At 29.7% G+C, this 20626-nt stretch overlaps 1 protein-coding gene across 1 annotated transcript; it reads left to right on the top strand.

The window, feature by feature from the left end:
- Positions 1-19365: 19365 nt before the first annotated feature.
- Positions 19366-20403, top strand: LOC100794835 (mini zinc finger protein 3). The gene is given in 2 exon segments (XM_014777135.2): positions 19366-20071; positions 20074-20403. Coding segments are annotated over 2 exon segments (267 nt in total). The 5' UTR covers positions 19366-19924; the 3' UTR covers positions 20194-20403.
- The last annotated feature ends 223 nt before the right edge of the window (positions 20404-20626 follow it).

The raw sequence follows: 20626 nt of genomic DNA on the forward strand, positions 1-20626 counted from the left end.
GTGAGTATTAATTTGTAATTTATCTTCATATGGTAAATTACAAAAATAATTGTCCCCTTCTTATAGTTTGGCCAAAAGGGTTCTCATTGCCTCTCCACATTTTGAAAACAAATAATCAATTAGGATTAGAGTCTCTTGTTTCTTTTTCTCCCAGTTGTCTCCCATTGGGTCAACGATGGACGATCAAAGGCTAAAGAAGCTTGTACTCGTTTCAAGCATGTTGTTCTATTATTTTTTTGTTCATATTTTCTCATCCTTTTGTGATTATACATTTCACACCTTCTTTAATTGGATCCTTCTTCAAACCATGGTGGTGAACTCAAGAGGGAGTTTGAATCGTTTGGGCATGTGGGTTTGTTTGGCCTTGATGAGAGCATGAGAGGAACTAGGTTTAGGGTTGATGAAGTTGCCGTTGAGATTAAGGACTTTGTTTTTAGATGTTGCAAAAACACAACATACACTGGTCATACCAGATTATGTGATGTTTTTAGTCGTGCACAGATAAAATCATGATAGACGAGGGAGTGATGCCAGTGCGACAGAGGAAGAATCCTTTTACCTCATCTAGGTTTTGAAGTAGATGTTGGGTCTGTCACACAGGGTGGTATTGGAGACAAGGGGTGAGAGGACGACGTTCATGTTGGTTTGGAATGTTGTGTTGGATTATTAATAGGATCCATTGAATATAGGAGTTGCTTCACTTGCAAAGGTCGACAAGGAAAGATGCGGCAATGTGCGCGTAATATGGGAATTGCTTTGTCATGTAGACAATTTTGTTCAAAATTAGCCAAATGTTTAGGAAAAAATTCCTATTTTTGCACATTCATTTTGCATATATAATACCTGTATTTGTTGCCTTTATTTGTAGAAGATACTTATTTATCTAATTTCCTATATTTGTGGGTCACCTGGGCCCATCGACAGTGCCTAGCTAGTCTTAATCATCCAGTATTGTGGAAGCCCGTGCAAAATCCTAATGGGTTAAAATCAATATAGATGCTACAAAAACAAAGCCCATCAATCCAGATTGCCCAAGATCTCTCTTTCACAAATGTCACTGTAGAAACAGATTGCCTTCAAAATTTCCAACTTTGGAACAAAATCAAAAAGCAAGTGTCTTCATACTTAAGATTGCATTGTCTTCCTTTTTTTTTCTTCTAAATTTTTCATCTCATTTGTAAAGCGCTCAAGACAATAGATAGAGTTGCAGATACCCTAGTAAAATTAGCTTTTGATTTCTCTCAAGGTTACTGGACTGAGGATGCCCCTCATCCGGTGACACATCTTTTGATTTAGGATGTACATACTTCCAATGATATTGAATGAAATCCAATTTAACCATTAAAAAAATGTTAATATCTTAGCAATCAATGCTTTGAGTTCGACGGAATAATCAAAATCACATATTTTATAAAAATAAGGGATTAAATATTCATATTTTAAAATAAGAAGATCAAAAATACTTATTTGAAAAAATAAAAAAATTAAATATCTCTATCTTAAAAAAGAAGGTCCAAAATTGTATTTAAGAAAACAAACAATTTCTATCTAAATTTCTAATATTTACAAAAATATAACCATTATTATTATTATTATTATTATTATTATTATTATTATTATTATTATTATTATTATTATTATTATTATTTCTTTTGGTGTTTAATTCCGTGAATTACTTCAGTTGATGAATCTTCAGGAGTTGAAGATTCATTGTAACTTCAAATTTGGAGATTTGTTTATTCTCAAGCAAGACAAAAAATCAAACATTTTTAAGAATATAAAATATTTATATATAATATGATTTTATTTATAATATTTTAAAATATTTGTACATAAGAGAATCTTATAGTCCCGCCTGCATAAGAATTATTTTGATAGAGTAAAATAAAAAAAATATTTAAATTAAAATAACGTGGTAGAAATGTGAGACGATACATTTTTTTAAAATTTTCTCATCTCTTTTTCTTATATTTCTTCACAACCAAGCATACATATATATGCTAAAGAAAAAAGCATTAATCACCCGCCAGGAACATATGTAATGATTATATAAAAAAAATTATGTTCACTGATAAAATACACTTGATATATAATGTCTTCTGTATTGCAGTTTTCCTCTATCATTTATATATCCAATTAACCTCACAAGAAACAAAATCAGAGAACTTTGTTAAAAAAAAATAAAAATCAGAGAACTCATCAAACGTGCCTATATCTATAATCCTACAAATCCGATTCATTTGCATCATATGCATGCCTCTTTAAATTGGCCAAAACCTGTGGATGTAATAAGACAAATCTCGTTGCTATCAAACCAGACAATAAATTAAGTAAATCATGTGGCACTTGAGACCTTTAAAATAAAAGGCTGGCTTTGTCCCATGGGGACCAAATATGTACATCACTTTCTGTATGGTTTATTAGCTATACGGAATTGGTAAGGCATATATCTTAAGCTTGTTCGAACCGCAAGCTCTAACACAGTTAATAATTAATAGTCGAATTAAATATGTCTATAGAGATTCAATCATTGGTTATATACATAAGCTGTTGAACTAGCAAAGTTTAATACAAAAAATAGATAGACAGTTGAGTTAAATATATGTCGATAAATATTCGATTTATGTGCATGCAGAATGTAATTTAATTAGTAATATCTATTAGTCCTTGACCACAATATGGTAATTAATTAATATGCCACGTACAAATTAAAATAAATAAATAAATAAATAAATAACTTGTTCTCTTTAGCTACTGCGCGTAACCTACGTTTGGGCCCAACGAATTAAAAACAGTAGGATTCTGTTGCACCCTTGTGAACAATGTCATCTAATGTGGTTCACCAAAGTGCAATATATATAACCCAAAAAGAAAAAAAAAAGAGAAAAATATATATGGACCCCTTTGTTTACATCAAGGACATTTCAATTTCAGCATGAATGCTTAAATAAATGCGGGGGCCTTATGTATTTATTTTCACAATGATTTTAAATATCACATTATGCATACATGCACTAGGTGATGATCGAGCTTCGTTCAGCTGTTTTAGCTGCACAATAAATAGTTCGTACCCTAGTTTGCACATACAAACAACTAAGACATTGCTCAGAAATTGTCCAAGACGGTTCCTTAAGCTCCATTGCATAGCCCTTAGCTAGCCCTTTTACAAGCAGTGGGTACTCAGTTCAAATATAGTATATATCATACATGTGATAAATTGTCTAGAGATAAAGATCTCTTCACTTTCAGAAAATTAATAATATATAATGTGATTCCATAAGATATCTGGGACATAACATTAAATAAATATTGGTGAAGCCTAATCACGTCATATATAATGAGTCTATTGATAGAATTAAGAGATTTTGGCTGTGACTTGAACATTTCAATTACAGTGTATCTAATTTACAAATCATATATATATATATATATATATATATATATATATATATATATATATATATATATATATATATATATATATCCAAATTATAGGACGTTACTCAAATATTCAAATTTTGGGGATATAATATTCATTCATGAAGCATATGATTAATTACTAGTTATACTTAATGTCTATAATTTTAGGATTTTTATTATGAGGTTATCATTCAATAAACCAGCTCCGGGATAATAACAGGTGCATGTGGTCATTATATATTGCCGGGCCTTGTGATAGAGATGACTTAATTGTTTTGGGATCATCTTTCTTTTCAATTTTTTTAGTATAATGATTGTAAGTGAATATAATGATAAATTTAACCCCTTATATTTTATACGAAATTACGCACTATAGACACGTTTGGACAAACAATTTAATTACGATCCTTTTAAATAAGTTCATATTATATAAGAGTTTATGTTACAGGTGCTTAAATTTTAATAAGCTATTTGTGTTTAAATATACATGTTGATTAGTACTTACCTAATTTTGAAGTGTTCGAATGCATTGTTATATAACCAATTATAAGATGTTATATCATTTGAAAAATTAAAAAAAATCATGTTTAAAAATAAGTTAAAAATTTAAACAGTAACTAAATAATTAATATACTAACATTATATATCACAAAAATATTAAAAATAAAAATCATCAGTCACAATTTATCCATTTTTAATTCTTAAGAACAAAAAATTAATTATGATATATAAATTTAATAAAAACACGCGCGAGACACACACATATTCACTATACTCCTGTCAATAATTTTAAAAAATAATAATAATAATAAATGATTATAATATAATTTAGTTGTTAAAATTAAAATCATGTATATATATATATATATATATATATATATATATATATATAATAAAATCACGTTTTTTTACATGATCATAAAATCATGATATAAGCTTAAAAATTCACCATTCACATGCATAAAAAAAATATAAAAATAGTATATTATTATAAAAATTCCACTACTACACACTATTATGAAAAAAAACAAAAAAAAAATATTAGCAACATAGAAAAATATAAATTTATTTAATTAAATTATATTTTTAGTGAAAAAGAAGGGAATGTATAAAAAAATTACTAGCAATGAAAAATTGTATTTTTTTTTTGTACGTAGAAATGAAAAAACACCTTATAATAAATCAGGCATAAAATATTTATAAGCTCTTTCAAACACAAATACTTATAATATAAGATAAACTCATATAAACTATTTATAAGCTCTTCCAAACAAGCTGTTAGATTATAGAAAATTTCTATAGTTTATCTTCTTCCATCCTTTCAACATTCTTGTTGTCATGTACTGAACAAAGCCCCCCACAAAATGAAATTGTCTGTGAGATCAACAAACTTTCATTAATTTCTCTCCGTACGTACAGCCGTGCGCAAATTTGATGTTTTAATATTTTATTTTTTTTGTTTGATACGCCAAGAGTTGAGGGGATCAAACAAAGGTATCTCATCACAAATTCAAAGTCAATTGAACTATATTTATTAAATTTTAATTTTAATTTTAACCATTAAAAAGAGAAACTAATATTGATTTAGTTATTTAAAATTTATTCATCATAAATATTTGGTGGAATGAAATTATTTTGAAACTAGTAATTTAATAGGATAAGTTTCACATCAACAACAATCGACACAAGTAATAGTAATTTGTATCTATTATTAAGTGATTTAGGATTTAAATCCTGATTAATTCTTGGATGTAGAATAAATTATGCTAGTTTGACAAAAATCAATTTTGTAACAAACAACATTTGTCATATTTTTTTTAAACCAAGACATTGGTTAAAAGTATCTCTAAAGAATTTAGCTTCCCATCTTTAATAAGATTTCTCATTCCATCTATATTTTTTTCATTTCATGGAGACATGAAACCTTACTCTAAGAAACCAACAATTTGTTGCTATTCAAATTGATTCTCTAATTAATATATTCAAATTTAAAATCAAATAAAAATTAAGAAAAAATTGAATGAAGAAACTATATATATCCGCTTATCCTGCCAACCTTTTATTTTTAAAAAACATCGGTTCTTTAATAGATGAAAAAAAGCCAGGCACGCTCAAATTGTGAGTAATTTAAGAAATAAAAAATTAAATAATATAGATAGTTAAAAAAAATGATAATGTGTGTTAACAAAAGTAAAAGAAAGGGTTTAGATTATTTAAACATGTAATTTTATATTTGATTTTGAGATTTATGTATATAAAAATGTCTTCCAAACATTCGCGTGGTTGTCTATGGTTGGAAGTTACTTGTGTAAGCACGTTCGTGTGTGCATGGTGTCAGCAGTATACAAGAATCATAGCAAAGGATTAACACATCCTATCCAATTTGTTGTGCCATTTTACATCTCAAATCACGTCTCATGCGATAAAAGATATTCAGGTTTGGAACACAAACTTTAAACACTTCTCACTCCCAATTTTACTCCACACAAACACATGAGATGGCCCAAATCGGTTCTGCTAATTCACTCCCTCCTAATTCAATTATAACAAAGTGTTAAAGAATGTGCAAAAGCGTTCTAAGAACAAGAAAACTAAAACCACAGGTCGGGGCTCTATCTTGATTTCTAAAATTCAAATTTTTACAATTAGCTATGTTTTGTAAATAGGAATGCATTGACTAGTATATGATTCAAGCAAGTTAAAGAATCGGCCTTAAAAAATCAACAAAAACTAGAAAATAGTAAAAACTAATAAATTGGCAAAAATAAAAAAAAAGAAGCTAATTCATTATGGGTCAATGAAAAATGCTTAATACTTTGTTATTTTGATTTTTGCGAGTGTAAACATAATTGTTAGTTAAATGAGCCAACCTCGTTCGCTGGCAATTCCTCCCAGTACAAATTTTGCAGCATTTCACCCATTTATAGGTTTGCTTATGCGTCTGCCCTGGAATATTCTCAACTTTAGCAAGTACGAAACTTGGAATTTCCTTTTGGATCTTGTGACAAAGTCTACACACCTTCTGGAATTAGCCCATGTTGTTTCGGTTACTCATAGAAACGATTTTGTGGACAAGTGGGATTTTTGTTGATCCACAAATAACTTTTTTTTTTTTGTAGACTTTGATGGGTGGTTCACTCTTTCTAGGGATGCCCTTAACAAATGATAGGTGTTCACAGGGGAATACAATTGCCACTACCAATCCTTGCCAGTGGCATTACCAACCTTGAAAATTTTCGCTTTTGCCCACTCATCAAATCCCTACACCCCCTTCCTCAGATCCAAAACACACGTGTTGCCTCCCTCCCCCACACCACCCATCCCCTTGCACCATGCCAGTGTTGTTGTGTTGTTGTGAGTGTCATCTGTAGGGATAGGGGAAGGGAATTTTTGGCCAAAACAGAATTACATTTCCGTTTTGGAAGGGTGGGGACTTTTGAAAAATGAAATTACATTTCCATTTTGTAAAAAATGAAAAAAAGGGAATAATGGAAACACATTTCATATTGTAAATATTTAAGTGTGCAATGGAAATCGTTGTGTTTTATATTTCTACCCCATTTACGTAATGGAAACATATTTTCATTGTATTTCCATCCAAGGGACAATTAGTGAATATAGTTAAAAGACACCCACATAGGAAGTGCCAATAGCAATACCCGTGCTCACATGGTTGGGATTGGGCTAGAAAATCAGTCATTGGTGGCTTTAATTTACAACATATTGGGCCTTCAGTTATGAAAGGGGCCAGACTTCCTGCACCCCATATTTTCGTCCTGCACCCTTTTAGTTTTAAAACAAACATAAAATCCCCAAAATACGCTGGCAACCACTTTTGCCCCCTCTACTTCCAAGTTGTGAATTGTAATCCTGTTTGTGCACTCCGTTTGAGTTTGTGGACGATTACTGTAGCCAAGAAGAGCGCCACCAGAGACTGCTGAGATGATAGACACCCACCACCATCGCACTTAACATGTTCCTTTTCTCTTTTTTTTCTCTGTTCGTGTGTTTTTTTTTGGATTGAGAAAATTGCAAGTCTGTTACAGATTGAGAAATTTGTTTGTGTGCTCCGGATCGGAGGATCCGTAAGCTTCTTTGGTGTATTCGGGTTCATATGATCCGTAAGCTTGAAAAGTTTGTGATCTGAAAAGCTTATTCTAAATTCACTATTATGGAAGAATTAGTTTTGCCATTAAATCTGGATTAGGTAATCTGGAATTAAGAAAATAATTCTTCTAGATTAGATAATGTGTAATTTCTAGAAATATTGTCTGTTAGTTGCTTTGAGTTTTGACATTGAAGTACCCCTACTTTGTTCCTTTATTAGATAGATGCATGAACATTTGGAACCAAACCATCTCCATTAAAGAATGCATCTCGCATGCTTTTTTCATATAATTTAGTCTTGCAAAAGCATCAATTAGAATTGTATATGTCACTTTGGAAGGAGCAATGCATGCATCTCTCTTCCATGTCCTTGATCAAGTCAAAAATGGACACGAGAAATTCTTGTACAGATACAAACTCAACACATTACTTTTAGAAACAACAAATAAGAAAATTATAAATAATCAAATTAAAATAAAAATTGTCAACCTGTAAAATCAGAAAATAAAATAAAATAAATAAGCAATACAACATTAAAAAAAAAGAAGATAAACTCTTATTCTTCGTCAAACTTTCGTGTAACCGTTGTCTTCTTACATCTCTAGCTACTGATAAACACTTCTAAAGTTTGGGAAAAGAGATTGTGAAACTTATATCTTTATCCTTACTACCACAAACTAAGTACAAAATCCTAAATGTAAAAATCTCAAATGATAAAAGAGTGAAACTCTTTCTTAGTGCACATAACACACCACATGCCATGACTAAACATTGTCCTCATCAATGTTCATGCTGGTCAAGATGTATTCTGTTTTCATTTTATCCTTAACCATTGCAAATCACCAACATATCACATAACTTAATATTGCATGAACTTGTTTCACACAAACACAATACCTCAAATTACCAATTTATTTATGCAATTTCTCTCGTAAAAACGATTTAATAATTAATAAAACTGCATGCGAAGATTTACATTTATAGAATTCTGGTTCATAAAGGATGCTTCCCCTTAATTCAATTGTGAGGGTTAAGCAGCAGTCAGGGATATAAACGGTGTTCATGATTGGTAGCAATGGAGGCATAACAAGGCAAAGGTGTTGTTGATCAGAGAGATACGAGGAAGATGTTACCCTGAAAACATGGGAGAGAAAAACAGGGTTTGTCTTTCTTTCTTTTTTCAAATTCTTATATTTTTTACAGTAAGTATTTTTTTTTTAATTTGATTACGCGTAACTTTTTAGTTGATTGTGTCTAAGAGTGATGTGTTGGGTTTGTGTCCATACAAGAATTTCTCAATAAACGATGCCATGGTGAAAGGGGTTGCAGGTGGACTATGGGTTCAGAAGGGTTCGGAAGGACAATTTAGGATTTACAGTTTATTATAAAATTAAAAAGGGTGTAGGAAGTAAATATGGGTGCAGGAAGTAACAGCCTATGAAAGGTTAAAAATGTAAGAATTGAATCACAATGCTACCCCGAGTTCAGGGCCCATGTTTAGAACTTTTGGGGCGTAAGGCAAAACAAAAAGTTTAAAATTATTGTTTTCTACACCTCCGTAAATTATTTAATAAGGTTATGCAAAATGTGAATAATACAAATTATTTACGATTTTCTTTCAATTCAATGAAGTCATATTCATTATATTAAGCAATACTAATAATCATTTTCTAATAATTTAGATTTTATCACTTTCATTTTTCTTACATTCTTTTACACCTATTCTATTTTTTCTCATCATATTGTTCCCTATATCTTTCATTTTCTTCTTTATCCTTTAGTTTTAACTTTCCATCTCTTTATTCCTTACATATTTCACACTCCATGAAAGGTGTGAGATACTCACTATTCATCTTCTAACAGTAAAATATATACTAAATTATATGTGGCATTAATAATTTGATCACTATTAGTCAATTTAACATTTGACAAACATTATTTAATGAAAAGGCCTAAAGTATTCAATTTTAAAATAATATAGACTCTCAAACCAAATAAAAATAATCTTTAAGAACTAAAACTAAATTTTCAAGATATTTTGAGGAATAAAAAACTTATTTGGACAATGATACGATAATAAATAAAATATATAGAGTAAATTACATTGTTCTTTCCTGATAAATGTGAGTATATACTGCTCTCTCATCTTATGTTAAAATATACAATTCATTTTGCTGACAGATTTAAGTATATGACACTTCAGTACTTCACTACATTTTTCAATTTTTTGTTCAATTAGTTCTATTAGTTTTTATTTTAAAAAATTATTACTTTTTGATAAAAAAAAAGTATTATTAAAATATCTTTTATATTACCGTCACTTAAGAGATGTGAGTATTATGTACTCCCATCATGTGTTTGTTTTTTTTTTTTTTTTTAAAAAGATCTTGTGTTCAGATATATGCTTTACTTAAAAAAATATTAAAACTAATTTTATGACTAAAATATCTTTCGCACTCTCCTGTATTTCTAGATTTAAATATTGCATTCTTCTCTTTTCTTATTTTAAGATATGCATTTTAATGACCATTTTTTAATTTAATTTATTTTAAGGACCACTTTGACAATTCATTACGATTATAAGGACTAAACTGATTGATAATTTAAAATTTTACGAACTATTCTGCTATTTTATTAACTTTAGGACTAATATGACCAACCATTTCAATTTTAGAGAATAAATTAAAAATTCACTCTTTAAATAATATATAAAGATGTCTAATTAGAATTTTCACTTTTTACTGAGAAGGTGTGTACCGACTGAAGTGTAGTTGTTTCAATTTAGAGGTTTCAAATTTTAATCCTAAATAAGCAATTGTATTAAATATCTAGAAAAAGAATTCACTTGTTCATAATGATATTTCTATCCGAGTTAAATAAAATTACCTCAAATGAAAAAGGATACTTCGAGTATAAACCAAAAAATAATTCTCATTTTTCGTAATTAAAATTATTCCTTTATAATATGTTACTTTTTTTTTATTTAGTTAATATGTTACTTATCTATCTCTATGTTGAAGTTAATGTGATAAAGAATTAGATTAAGGATATCTTTCCTCTTTCAATGCAAGATTCATTTTGGTCGGTGTCTAAAAAGAAGATCAAAAGAAGAATCACAGGTGCGCAGCATACATTGCTCACCAGATAGACCTCACAAATTTGGGTACGGTTGGTAAGAAGCAAAAGGTCTCATCACATTATATTCAATGGTGCTTTGTTAAGTTGAAATCAATAGTGAACTTAGTCCTAACAGTGGTTCTTAACAGGTGGCTTGTTAGTTGTTACTTACAGCTATAGATATTAATTATTCTATGTAACAAATAACCGAACTTTCTTTGTATGCATGTGCAATTGTGCATGATGCGAATCTATTTATTTTAAGAGTAAGCCATGTCAAACTTATTCATTGTATTTATTTATGTCCAATTTCATCAATCCATTTAACCGTTAAATTAAAAGATTTATTAGAAAACAAGCTTATACAATTTTATATAATGAAAATATTAATATGTTATTAATTATTTCCTTTTAAAATGTAATATACCTTTTGTATATAAGTAAATGCTTGTTCCAATATTACATAATTATTTTTTTGTATATAACCACCAGGTGCGTTTTTTGTATGTAAGTTGAATGTTGATATGAATTAACTTTCAAATGCCCATGTTTAAAAATTAATAGGGTCTCTGGAGGAAAAAAAAAATATTAATAGGATCTAGATATGTATTATATGGCATTTTAGATTATTTTAGACATGTCTTGGTATGCTTATACTTGTGTTATGTGATATATGTAATTGTGACTATAATGATTTCTAACTTTGTATTTATGAAAGTAAATGACCAGGAGATGAAGCTTTTCTTTGAAGACATCGCGAATGGACATATGAACGTGAGGATGTGTTCTTCTTACCGTTACTTTGCTTAGTTTTCGTGTATATTGATGATGGGCTAAGTGTTTAGCAAGTTAATCATTTTAAGAGTTGTATATATTTATATATAGATGTATGTTGAGTTACTTAGATGTTGTATCTTACAATATACATGTTGAAGTGTCATAAAGGTTTAATTTGATCCTTTTTTTTTTATAAAAAATTAGGTCCTTCATTTTTTTTGAATGGATCCAATTCAGTCCCATTTAAAATCAAATTTGATATCATTTTTTGAAAATATTTAAAGATGCAAAAAGAAAAATAAGACAAAATTGAACTCATCTAAAAAAAATAAAATAAAATAAGACAAAATTGAACCTAATAAATAAATTGAAGAGACCAATTGAACTTTTTAAAAATAAAATGACCAAACTGAACCTAAAACATAAATTACAAGAGCAAAATAACAATTAAACCTAAAAATTAAAAGGGTAAATTAGTAAATTTAGTATAATTTATTTTCTTTTTTCATATTTTTGCATTCATTTTTTAAAAAATATATTTGATGGGGCAATACCTATTTTTTATGGGGACAAATAAAAAACTTATTATGCATATACAAATAAGAAAAAAATTCTTGTTGAGGTCATTACACCTTAACACATGAACTGCCACTCATGATGTAGGTTAATAATAATTTTAAAAAAAAATTGATATGATAATTAAAATATACTTTAAGATGTGATAATTATAATTTTAATGATGATGGTGATAGGTTAACAACAATTTTAAAGAAAATTGATGTGATGATTAAAATATACTTTAAGATGTAATAATTGTAATCTTTTAAAGGCTTAATTTTTATTTCGTGAATCTTTGAAAATATGAAAGTGTTTGTTTAATTTTAATTTATTATTAAATTTTTTGATTTATACCATCTATTTTGATCCAATAATAATTAGTAAAGGCTCTCACTTTTCACTTTTCACTTTTCTTTTTTCTCTTTCTTCTTTTATATATATATATATATATATGAGAAATTCTAATTGTTAATTAATAATAGTTATATAAGTATTTTAAAAGAAATATAACTTATTTAGCTAATTAGTTAATTGTTTTTATATTTAAAAATGAATCTGTTTAATAAAAATTAACATTTCTTTTATTATTATGAATATGTAAATAAAATAGCTAGTTTTAATTATTTAATGTGCGAACCGCATCCCAAAATGGAAGGATACTGCGATCCAATCTATTTGATGATTCGATGTCACATAATTAGCCAGATCAATCAGACATATATGGCTGTACTTGGTAGGCTATCTACTTCTGTCAACCACCAAAGAATTTCGGTCTTAATTGGCATTTACAATTAAAATCTCGATAGCTCTATAAATACTTTTAAAGAGTGAACTCCACTCTTTACTTAAATCTTATTATCTATTACTTTACCCTTTTTTTCATTCTTTGTTAAGGGCTACAATATGCTACAATATAATTAGTTTTAAGTTTAAAAAAAACTTTTTAATAATGATATATGAATGATTATAAATACTAAATCAATTTAATTTAGTTGAACAGTTCAATTTGTAAACAAACATCTTTAGATAGTGACAAGAAATTTTAAGTGTAAATAAATTAAAGACTAGTCTCATAATTGATTTAAATTTAGCTATGTACCATAAAGTTAATAAAAAATTTAGCTTAAAAGCAAAAAAATTAGTTAAAAATTAAAAAATTAACTAAAAGTTGATAGTTGAAAAATTAGTTTATTAAATTATAAGTATCTGTAAAATTAGTAATTAAATAGCCACAAAGTATAAGATAACTGGAAAATAATAAAATAATAATTTATTTAAAAAAGATAAGCAAAAAATTTAATAAATATATTAAAGATAAAAAGAAAATAATATAAAAAAATTAGAAGTTAAAAGCTAGAATTTTAAAAACATTCCTTCAAATAAATTTTCAAGAAATATTAAAAATTACTGATAAACTAAAAAAAAAAATTTGATTGCCAAGCAAACAAAAGAATTTTTTAATGAGTAAAAAAAACTAAAAATTACTGAAATATCTTGTCATATGTTGTCTAACCTAACTTTTTGTGTAATTAGGTATTAAACTGAAATTTTGAAAATAGCTCGAGGTTCTAGAAAACCAACAAAGACCTTAATTGTTATATTATGATTAACAAAAATTATAAATTCTTTAAGGATATTTCTCTCTATCTTTTTCTTACGACTTTTAGTGTAATGAATAACTAATTTTGAATGCTTTCTTTATATATATTATTGATAGATGGACTTAAAGGATAACACGAAATTTAAAACAATTTTAATATGAATTTTGAAACTGTATCCAAAGTTTCATTTAGTTATATAAATCCTTAAAATGAATAATAAGAAAAATTATTGTTGTACGTATTCAATAAATTATAGAAAATTATAGGAAAAGGAACTTTACTATACCAACCAATCATTATGACAGATTATCCTAAAAATCGTCTGGTACATATGGTTCAGTTCAAGATATCATCCAATAACAATAAACCTTGTAGCAATAAAAGTGTGACAGATGGAGCCCTCAAATGCCAATGCCACTACTTGGGCAAAACCAATATGAGGCACACCAGCCGTTACAGCGAGGTATGTTCTTATTTCATGTGATGATTTCTTAATGCGATCATTGAGATAGAAAATTAAAACCTTTTTCACATTTTATGGCATTCTGTCCATCATTGGAAATAATTTTAACATAATCGTACGTTTTAAACATTTTAAGAAGTTAATACAAAATAATTATTTTTTAAATACAATATATATATATATATATATATATATATATATATAATATTAAATCAAATTATGAGCATTAATATACATGAAATAAGATTACAAAATGAGCACATAGTTCACTTGTTAATTCAGCACATAGTTCGATTCAGACCTTTTTCATCAGAGGTATATATATGAGATACCTAAGCATTGATGAAGGATCGGAGAGTGCAACCAGAAAACGTTCAGGGATTCTACCACCATAAACTAGGGGTGGCATGGATTAGATTTTTGAAAATCCGATCCAATTAAATGGATTGGATTTAAAATTCATGTCCATTTAGTTGGATAAAATCTGTTTGAATTTTTTGAAAATGTTCACAGATCGAGATTCTACCACCATCAACAAGTACGTAGAAATGCAATCGCAGCATGGCTTCTGCATGACATGAAGATGTATAAGTGCTTCACAAGTGACTGATAAAGATAGTCTTTAATATTTGTTTGATTAGTATTTATATATGGGAAGCTTTTACGTAGAAATGATCTGATGGAGAACAGCGAGGGAGAGTAGTGATCCCTACTTAAAATCTTTAATAAAGGAAAACAACCTCACACTTCCATGTGTACTGGCCTTAAGGACTGAATGGTTTACAGTCAAGCATAGCACACATTGTCTACATATATATGCGTGAGTTAATCTTCGGCAGTGAGAAATTTCATCTCGCTGGATCAATAAAAAATCTAGCCGTCCCTTATACTGAAAAGCTATTTTCTTCTATAATCCATTAAATATTTCAATACATATCGGGTGAGAATTGAAAATTTTATTCAGGAGGATATCTCTGTGGATGTGTAGATAAAAATAGAGAGAAGTGTGATATATGTACAATAATTGGCACATCATTATTTTTTAATATATCTCTCTCCATTAAATTATTTATTACATCTTAAATTTCTTTTTCTTTTAACAAAACGAAAAGTTAATAAGTATCATATAATAATAACAATAATAATAATAATAAAAACTCGAACAAACAAAGAAAAATAGAAATACAATTTGGTCATGGATCTTAAAAGATCCACCGGTGTGAACCCTAACTAAGCGACAAATCCACTCGGAACAACTATGCATCTCCGAAGCCACCAGAACCTCAACATCAAAGCACCTTAGTCATTCCACCGTGGATCTGTCGTCATGATACACCATCGTGGGTTCTTTGTCGATGCACGACTATTAGAATTATTGTAACCAAAGACATGGAAGCTATCTTAACTCCTCAAAAAATATCATGGTGTTGATGATAACAAAGAATAACTTTAAGGAGTTTGTTGAAGTTGTGCAAAAAATATGCGTCCAATGCTTGCAAAGGTATAACTATTTCTATCTTACACACTAAAAGTGTTTTAATTGAACTCGTATCCAACACGCATAAATGGGCATTTGTCCAATGTTTTTATAAAGGACAATAGTCCAAAGGGTTACATTATTGAACTTGCTTGCAAAGCATTTTCAAGAACTATTTAGCATCCAACGTCCTGACTTCGTCTAACTCTTTAATAAATCTTACACTCTAATTTATATATTCACCTAAGTTTTCTTCATCCAAAGCAAACATGTCATGAGCTCTATATTCAATGCTTTTGATTGCTAAGGTTTAAACTACTCTTATATTCTATCTCTGATACTCCCTTTGTTTTTTGAATATGTCGTCACATTTGATTTTTGAGCATTTAATTAAAAACAAGGTTTTTTTAGTACAAGTACAATCTTTGATAAAAAAGCAAGGTTCATTTCAAGGTTCAATACTAAGAGAAGATTGAAGTGGGTATAAACAAAAAAAAAAAAAATAGTACAAGCCTTTAAAGAAAATGCAAAAAAATTGTGTAACCTAATTTTGGTTGGTGAAACCCTTCTAATATTGAAGAAGAATTAGAAGTAGTTAACTTTGAGTGAACTTGTATAAAATCTTGTGTTCTTGTGTTCTAGCTTACGCTTGTCCTTTACACCTTTTTGGAGGAAAACATTTACAAACTAGTTTTCCATCTAAAGTTTTGCAAAAAAAATTCAAATAATTTTGAAGTTAAAATTCATATTATTCAACCGTCTTTCTAATACGTTTTTTCTTTTATAGGAATCATGTAGTCATTACTTGCACAGGCGATTTTCACGCACCTCCAATTTCCCTCTTATGTATCTCTTGCCTATTGAGATATATATGAGACTGAGAACACTTATCAAGACAACATTTTTATCATATTCGATAACATTTGTTCTAACTCAATTACACTGATTCAAATATACCTAAAATAGGTTGAGCTTCCCTTACCTCATGGTATTCACTAGTTTGGGCTTTCCAAAAAGAGTGAGGAAGTGTTATTTGAGCAAAAAGGAAATTTTTTCCTACCAAGACATAACTCAACACCATCAACTAATGCCCATGAAGTACTAAAACACAAAAACAATTTAAAGATTGAAGAGCAACTCACCTTTGCTCTAGCAAGATGGAACTTGAGAAAGAATTCCTTGAAAGGAAATAAGAGATGAGAGAATATGACTGCCAAAGAATACACTTACTACGGTGTCTCAAAACCTATTAAGAACTCAATAAATATTAGCAACATCTCACTAGCAAAACATGGATTGATAAGGAGAATCACACCTATTTATCAAATGTGTCCTCCAACGGTTCTTGCCTTTTATCTGAGGGTGGCGTGCATGGTGCTTCTCTCACAGGGAGATGTCTATAGAACCTTAGTCACATGCGGAAATGGTCTAGAATCCCTCTAATCCGAGCCTTAGGGGTTTAATTTTTGTAGGCTCTTCAAGTCGTACGACTATCATGTAGTAGATAAAAACTAGTTAAAATGATCAATCTAGGGTCATTGTCTAGTCTACAATTATGGATTATAACCTTAGCACTATGCTCCATAGTGATTTCCTTGTCTATACCCTTGGGGTACGGTTAAACTTGTTGAAGGCTTACTTAGTCAGTCATGTATAGCTTACGTCTTGGATGAATATTATTACAATCCTTCAAGCGCATCAAGCGTGAAAGGTGTAGACACTTGTTATTTGCGACTAACTAGTTCATAATCTCTTCAGCACCAAACTTAAAAGGTGTGAATACTTGTTATTATAGAAAGAACAGTCCACTAACCTAATAACTTTATAGCTTCAAATCGGATAGGTCAAATCATGGGTCTACATGGACAAATTTCATTTTTAAATTGTTAGACCTAATTTGACAATTTTTAATATATTACTTAACAGTACTCATGCTATAATTATTTATAATTTTAAGAAACTACTATAGAATTATAATTTTAATTCAACAAAACTTTTAAGCATAAAAATTAAAAAGACAAATTTCAATTTCATGTTTAATTCAAACGTCAAATGAACACTAAATTTTATTGGACGATATGATTCTCCCTTGCCACGCACATTGAAATAATTTAGGTTAGCTTTAACAGTTATCCCTCATCACGTTAAATTAGGACATAACCATTAGATTAAAGTAACATCAATAGTCAGACATTTTGGTGTAAGAGTTTTTTTCCTATACTAGGTTTGTTTTTATATTATTAAGATTAACTCATTTTATCTGTCATATATAGCATTGATTTTTCCAATGCTTTCTTAATTATAAAATACGGCTTAATTATCTTGCATAATATCAAATTATTGAACGTTATAGCCATACACTAGTATATCGCATAGCCACATTACGTACATAGAGATATTCATGTGGGTATTCTTTGCTTTTCCTAATGGAGATCGATTAGCTAAATACGAATTTTTAATTCCTTCCTGTATAACGTAAACTACGATCGAGCACGCTTCTGATTGACAAGCACATGTGTCTTTGTCCCTTGTCACTATCCTCTAATGTGCACATGTTATTGCCCCAATGTGTGCTTGTCCCTTTCTAGTTCTTCCCTTTGATATGGCGTTGGTGGAGGCTCCTCATGCCTTCTTGTGTATGTATTACTCATGGCCTAAGTGAACAATCCAGATCTTTCAACATCAAATTTGTCTATGGCATTTCTATTCTTCTTCCCCCACCATTAATACATACCCCAGCAAATAATATGAACCTTTCGAAATAATGCATATTTTCACTTCAACACTCTCTTTGTCTCTATTTTTGTTGTTCTTCACTTCCTCTTCACACACACACACACATATGCAAAGGTTCTATGTATGCAGAGAACGACACGTACTTTTCAACTCCTTAATAGGAGAAATCGAAAGTTTTATGAACCGCCTTCCCCTCTTTTACTTGCAATGACTTAAAACGAAGAAAAAATTAAAGGAATCTGGTGGTGTGTAGACATACACAGTGCACTTTTGTTTTGGCTAGCGTTGATAATGGCCAGATAGTTCAAGAGCATATCAATGATGTTGAAATTTTGAAAAGTTATGATTGTCCTTGATTTGATCCAAAGGAAAGAAGAAAAGGGTGGTCATTCATGTTGAATGTGGGGAATGGTCTTATATCCTATTAGAATCTTAGGTAATATTAGACAAGAGTTGTTGTCACAGTTACAAGGGCCACAGCAACCTTCCTTTTAAGTATCAAACCGGACCCACTGCAGATATAAAATTAGCATTTACCCTTTGGTTGGTAACTCTGCTTAAACAGCTTAATCAATGAGTTTGACCAAAAACGCACTTCACTGCACTATCATCACGTATATTTAGTTTTTTTTATTATTAACTACCTGTGTAAATATATAAAGTATATAGTCAAGTTAGCTTGTCTTTTTTAAAAAAAATTAAAAAAAATATTTATTTCCATTTTTTGCTCTTTTGAATTAAAAGTCCTTTTGAGACAGGTGAGTTATCAATTCTTGAAGACAATTCTAGGGTTGTATGGTTAATGTAAGGACAAGTATTCCCTCCTTTACTTCCCATATTAAGTTTTGTCCGGTTCTCAATCAGAGGGCACCACAATGCGGTATGGAGACTTTTCTTCACTTATACTTCTAAAAGCAACGGATGATCATTGTGTTAACATACTTCTACCTTTCTCTAGCATTATAACCAACTATGAACCCCACCATTTTCCTCTCAGGGTGACGTGTTATACCCTCATTGGCCAAGAAAACAATAATACTTTAGACAAAAAAAATAAAAAAAAACCTTCATTGAATAAAGTTGTGTACATGCTAGTGATGTTGTTCTGGAATAAAAGTATAACATGTGTATTATTCTCTCTTTCGTCATCTCATCTTCCTAATTCCAATGTTTTTCATATATAGTTGTGAGAGGTAAAAATATAATACATGTAATTTTAGAACATGATCTTGTAAGTCCCTATCTCAATACTTTAGGGACCAAGTGTTCCCATGTGCGTGTCCTTAATTATACTCCCAAGTTGAAATACATGATACATGAGCACCAAAAAGTTGGTAAAATAAGGCTGCTCAATACCTCAAGAACCATCATCATGACCTTTTATTTCCATCTTTTGTTCCTAGTGCTTTACCCAAACAAGTCACTCACAAAATTACACACACACTAGGGTTAGGGTTAGTCACCACCAGCAAACACTGACTCATATATGTATATATAAATAGAGCTAGAGCTATCCCTAGTGTGATCATCATCTGGCAATCTGATTTGCTGGGGTTACATATATTTTGGGTGAAACAATAAACTGATTGGAGCCCAAAATATACACACAAGTCAAACATCGAGAAATTAGAGATCAAGTTGATTAGGGTTTGTGTGATATCAAGCATCATGAAGAAGAGACAGGTAGTGGTGAAAAGTGTGGCCAACACTTCATCTTCAGTGATGAGAAACATAAGATATGGTGAGTGCCAGAAGAATCATGCAGCGAATATTGGAGGGTATGCTGTTGATGGTTGCAGGGAATTCATGGCTAGTACAGGGAAGGTGCTGGTGGGGCACTTACATGTGCGGCTTGTGGCTGCCACAGGAACTTCCACAGAAGGGAAGTGAATACTGAGGTAGTTTGTGAGTACTCTCCTCCTAATTCTGGTCGCTAAAGAAAAAAAAGGGAAGAAAAAAATTGAGTGAGAAGAGTTTGTGTATTATCAAATTAGTTAACTGATAATTGAATTTTTCTTTCCATATTTAATTTCTTTCATTTGTGTTCTTGTAAGCGTGGATGGATTGATGATTGATTATCAACAGAGAATTATTCTTGTAAAAGAAAATTTTAATTAAGCTCCAGGTGTTTTGGAATGTTATATGTATCCAGATTCCAGGCTTTCTATATATTATTCTTTTCCCCCTAGCTTCCATTCTTTTTCTTCTTCCTCTTTTTGTCATTTTTTTAATCCTTGTAACATAATTTCCTGTAAGGAAGGTTATGAATCTCAGACGATTAAGGCGAAATGGTGAGTGAGCAATTAATCTATTAATCAATCTGATGATGATTGAGGAACTGAGAATTTGAAGAGATATATTGTTTTCACT

This window comes from Glycine max, chromosome 6, assembly GCF_000004515.6.
Source record: "Glycine max cultivar Williams 82 chromosome 6, Glycine_max_v4.0, whole genome shotgun sequence".
In the NCBI taxonomy this organism is placed as follows: domain Eukaryota; kingdom Viridiplantae; phylum Streptophyta; class Magnoliopsida; order Fabales; family Fabaceae; genus Glycine; species Glycine max.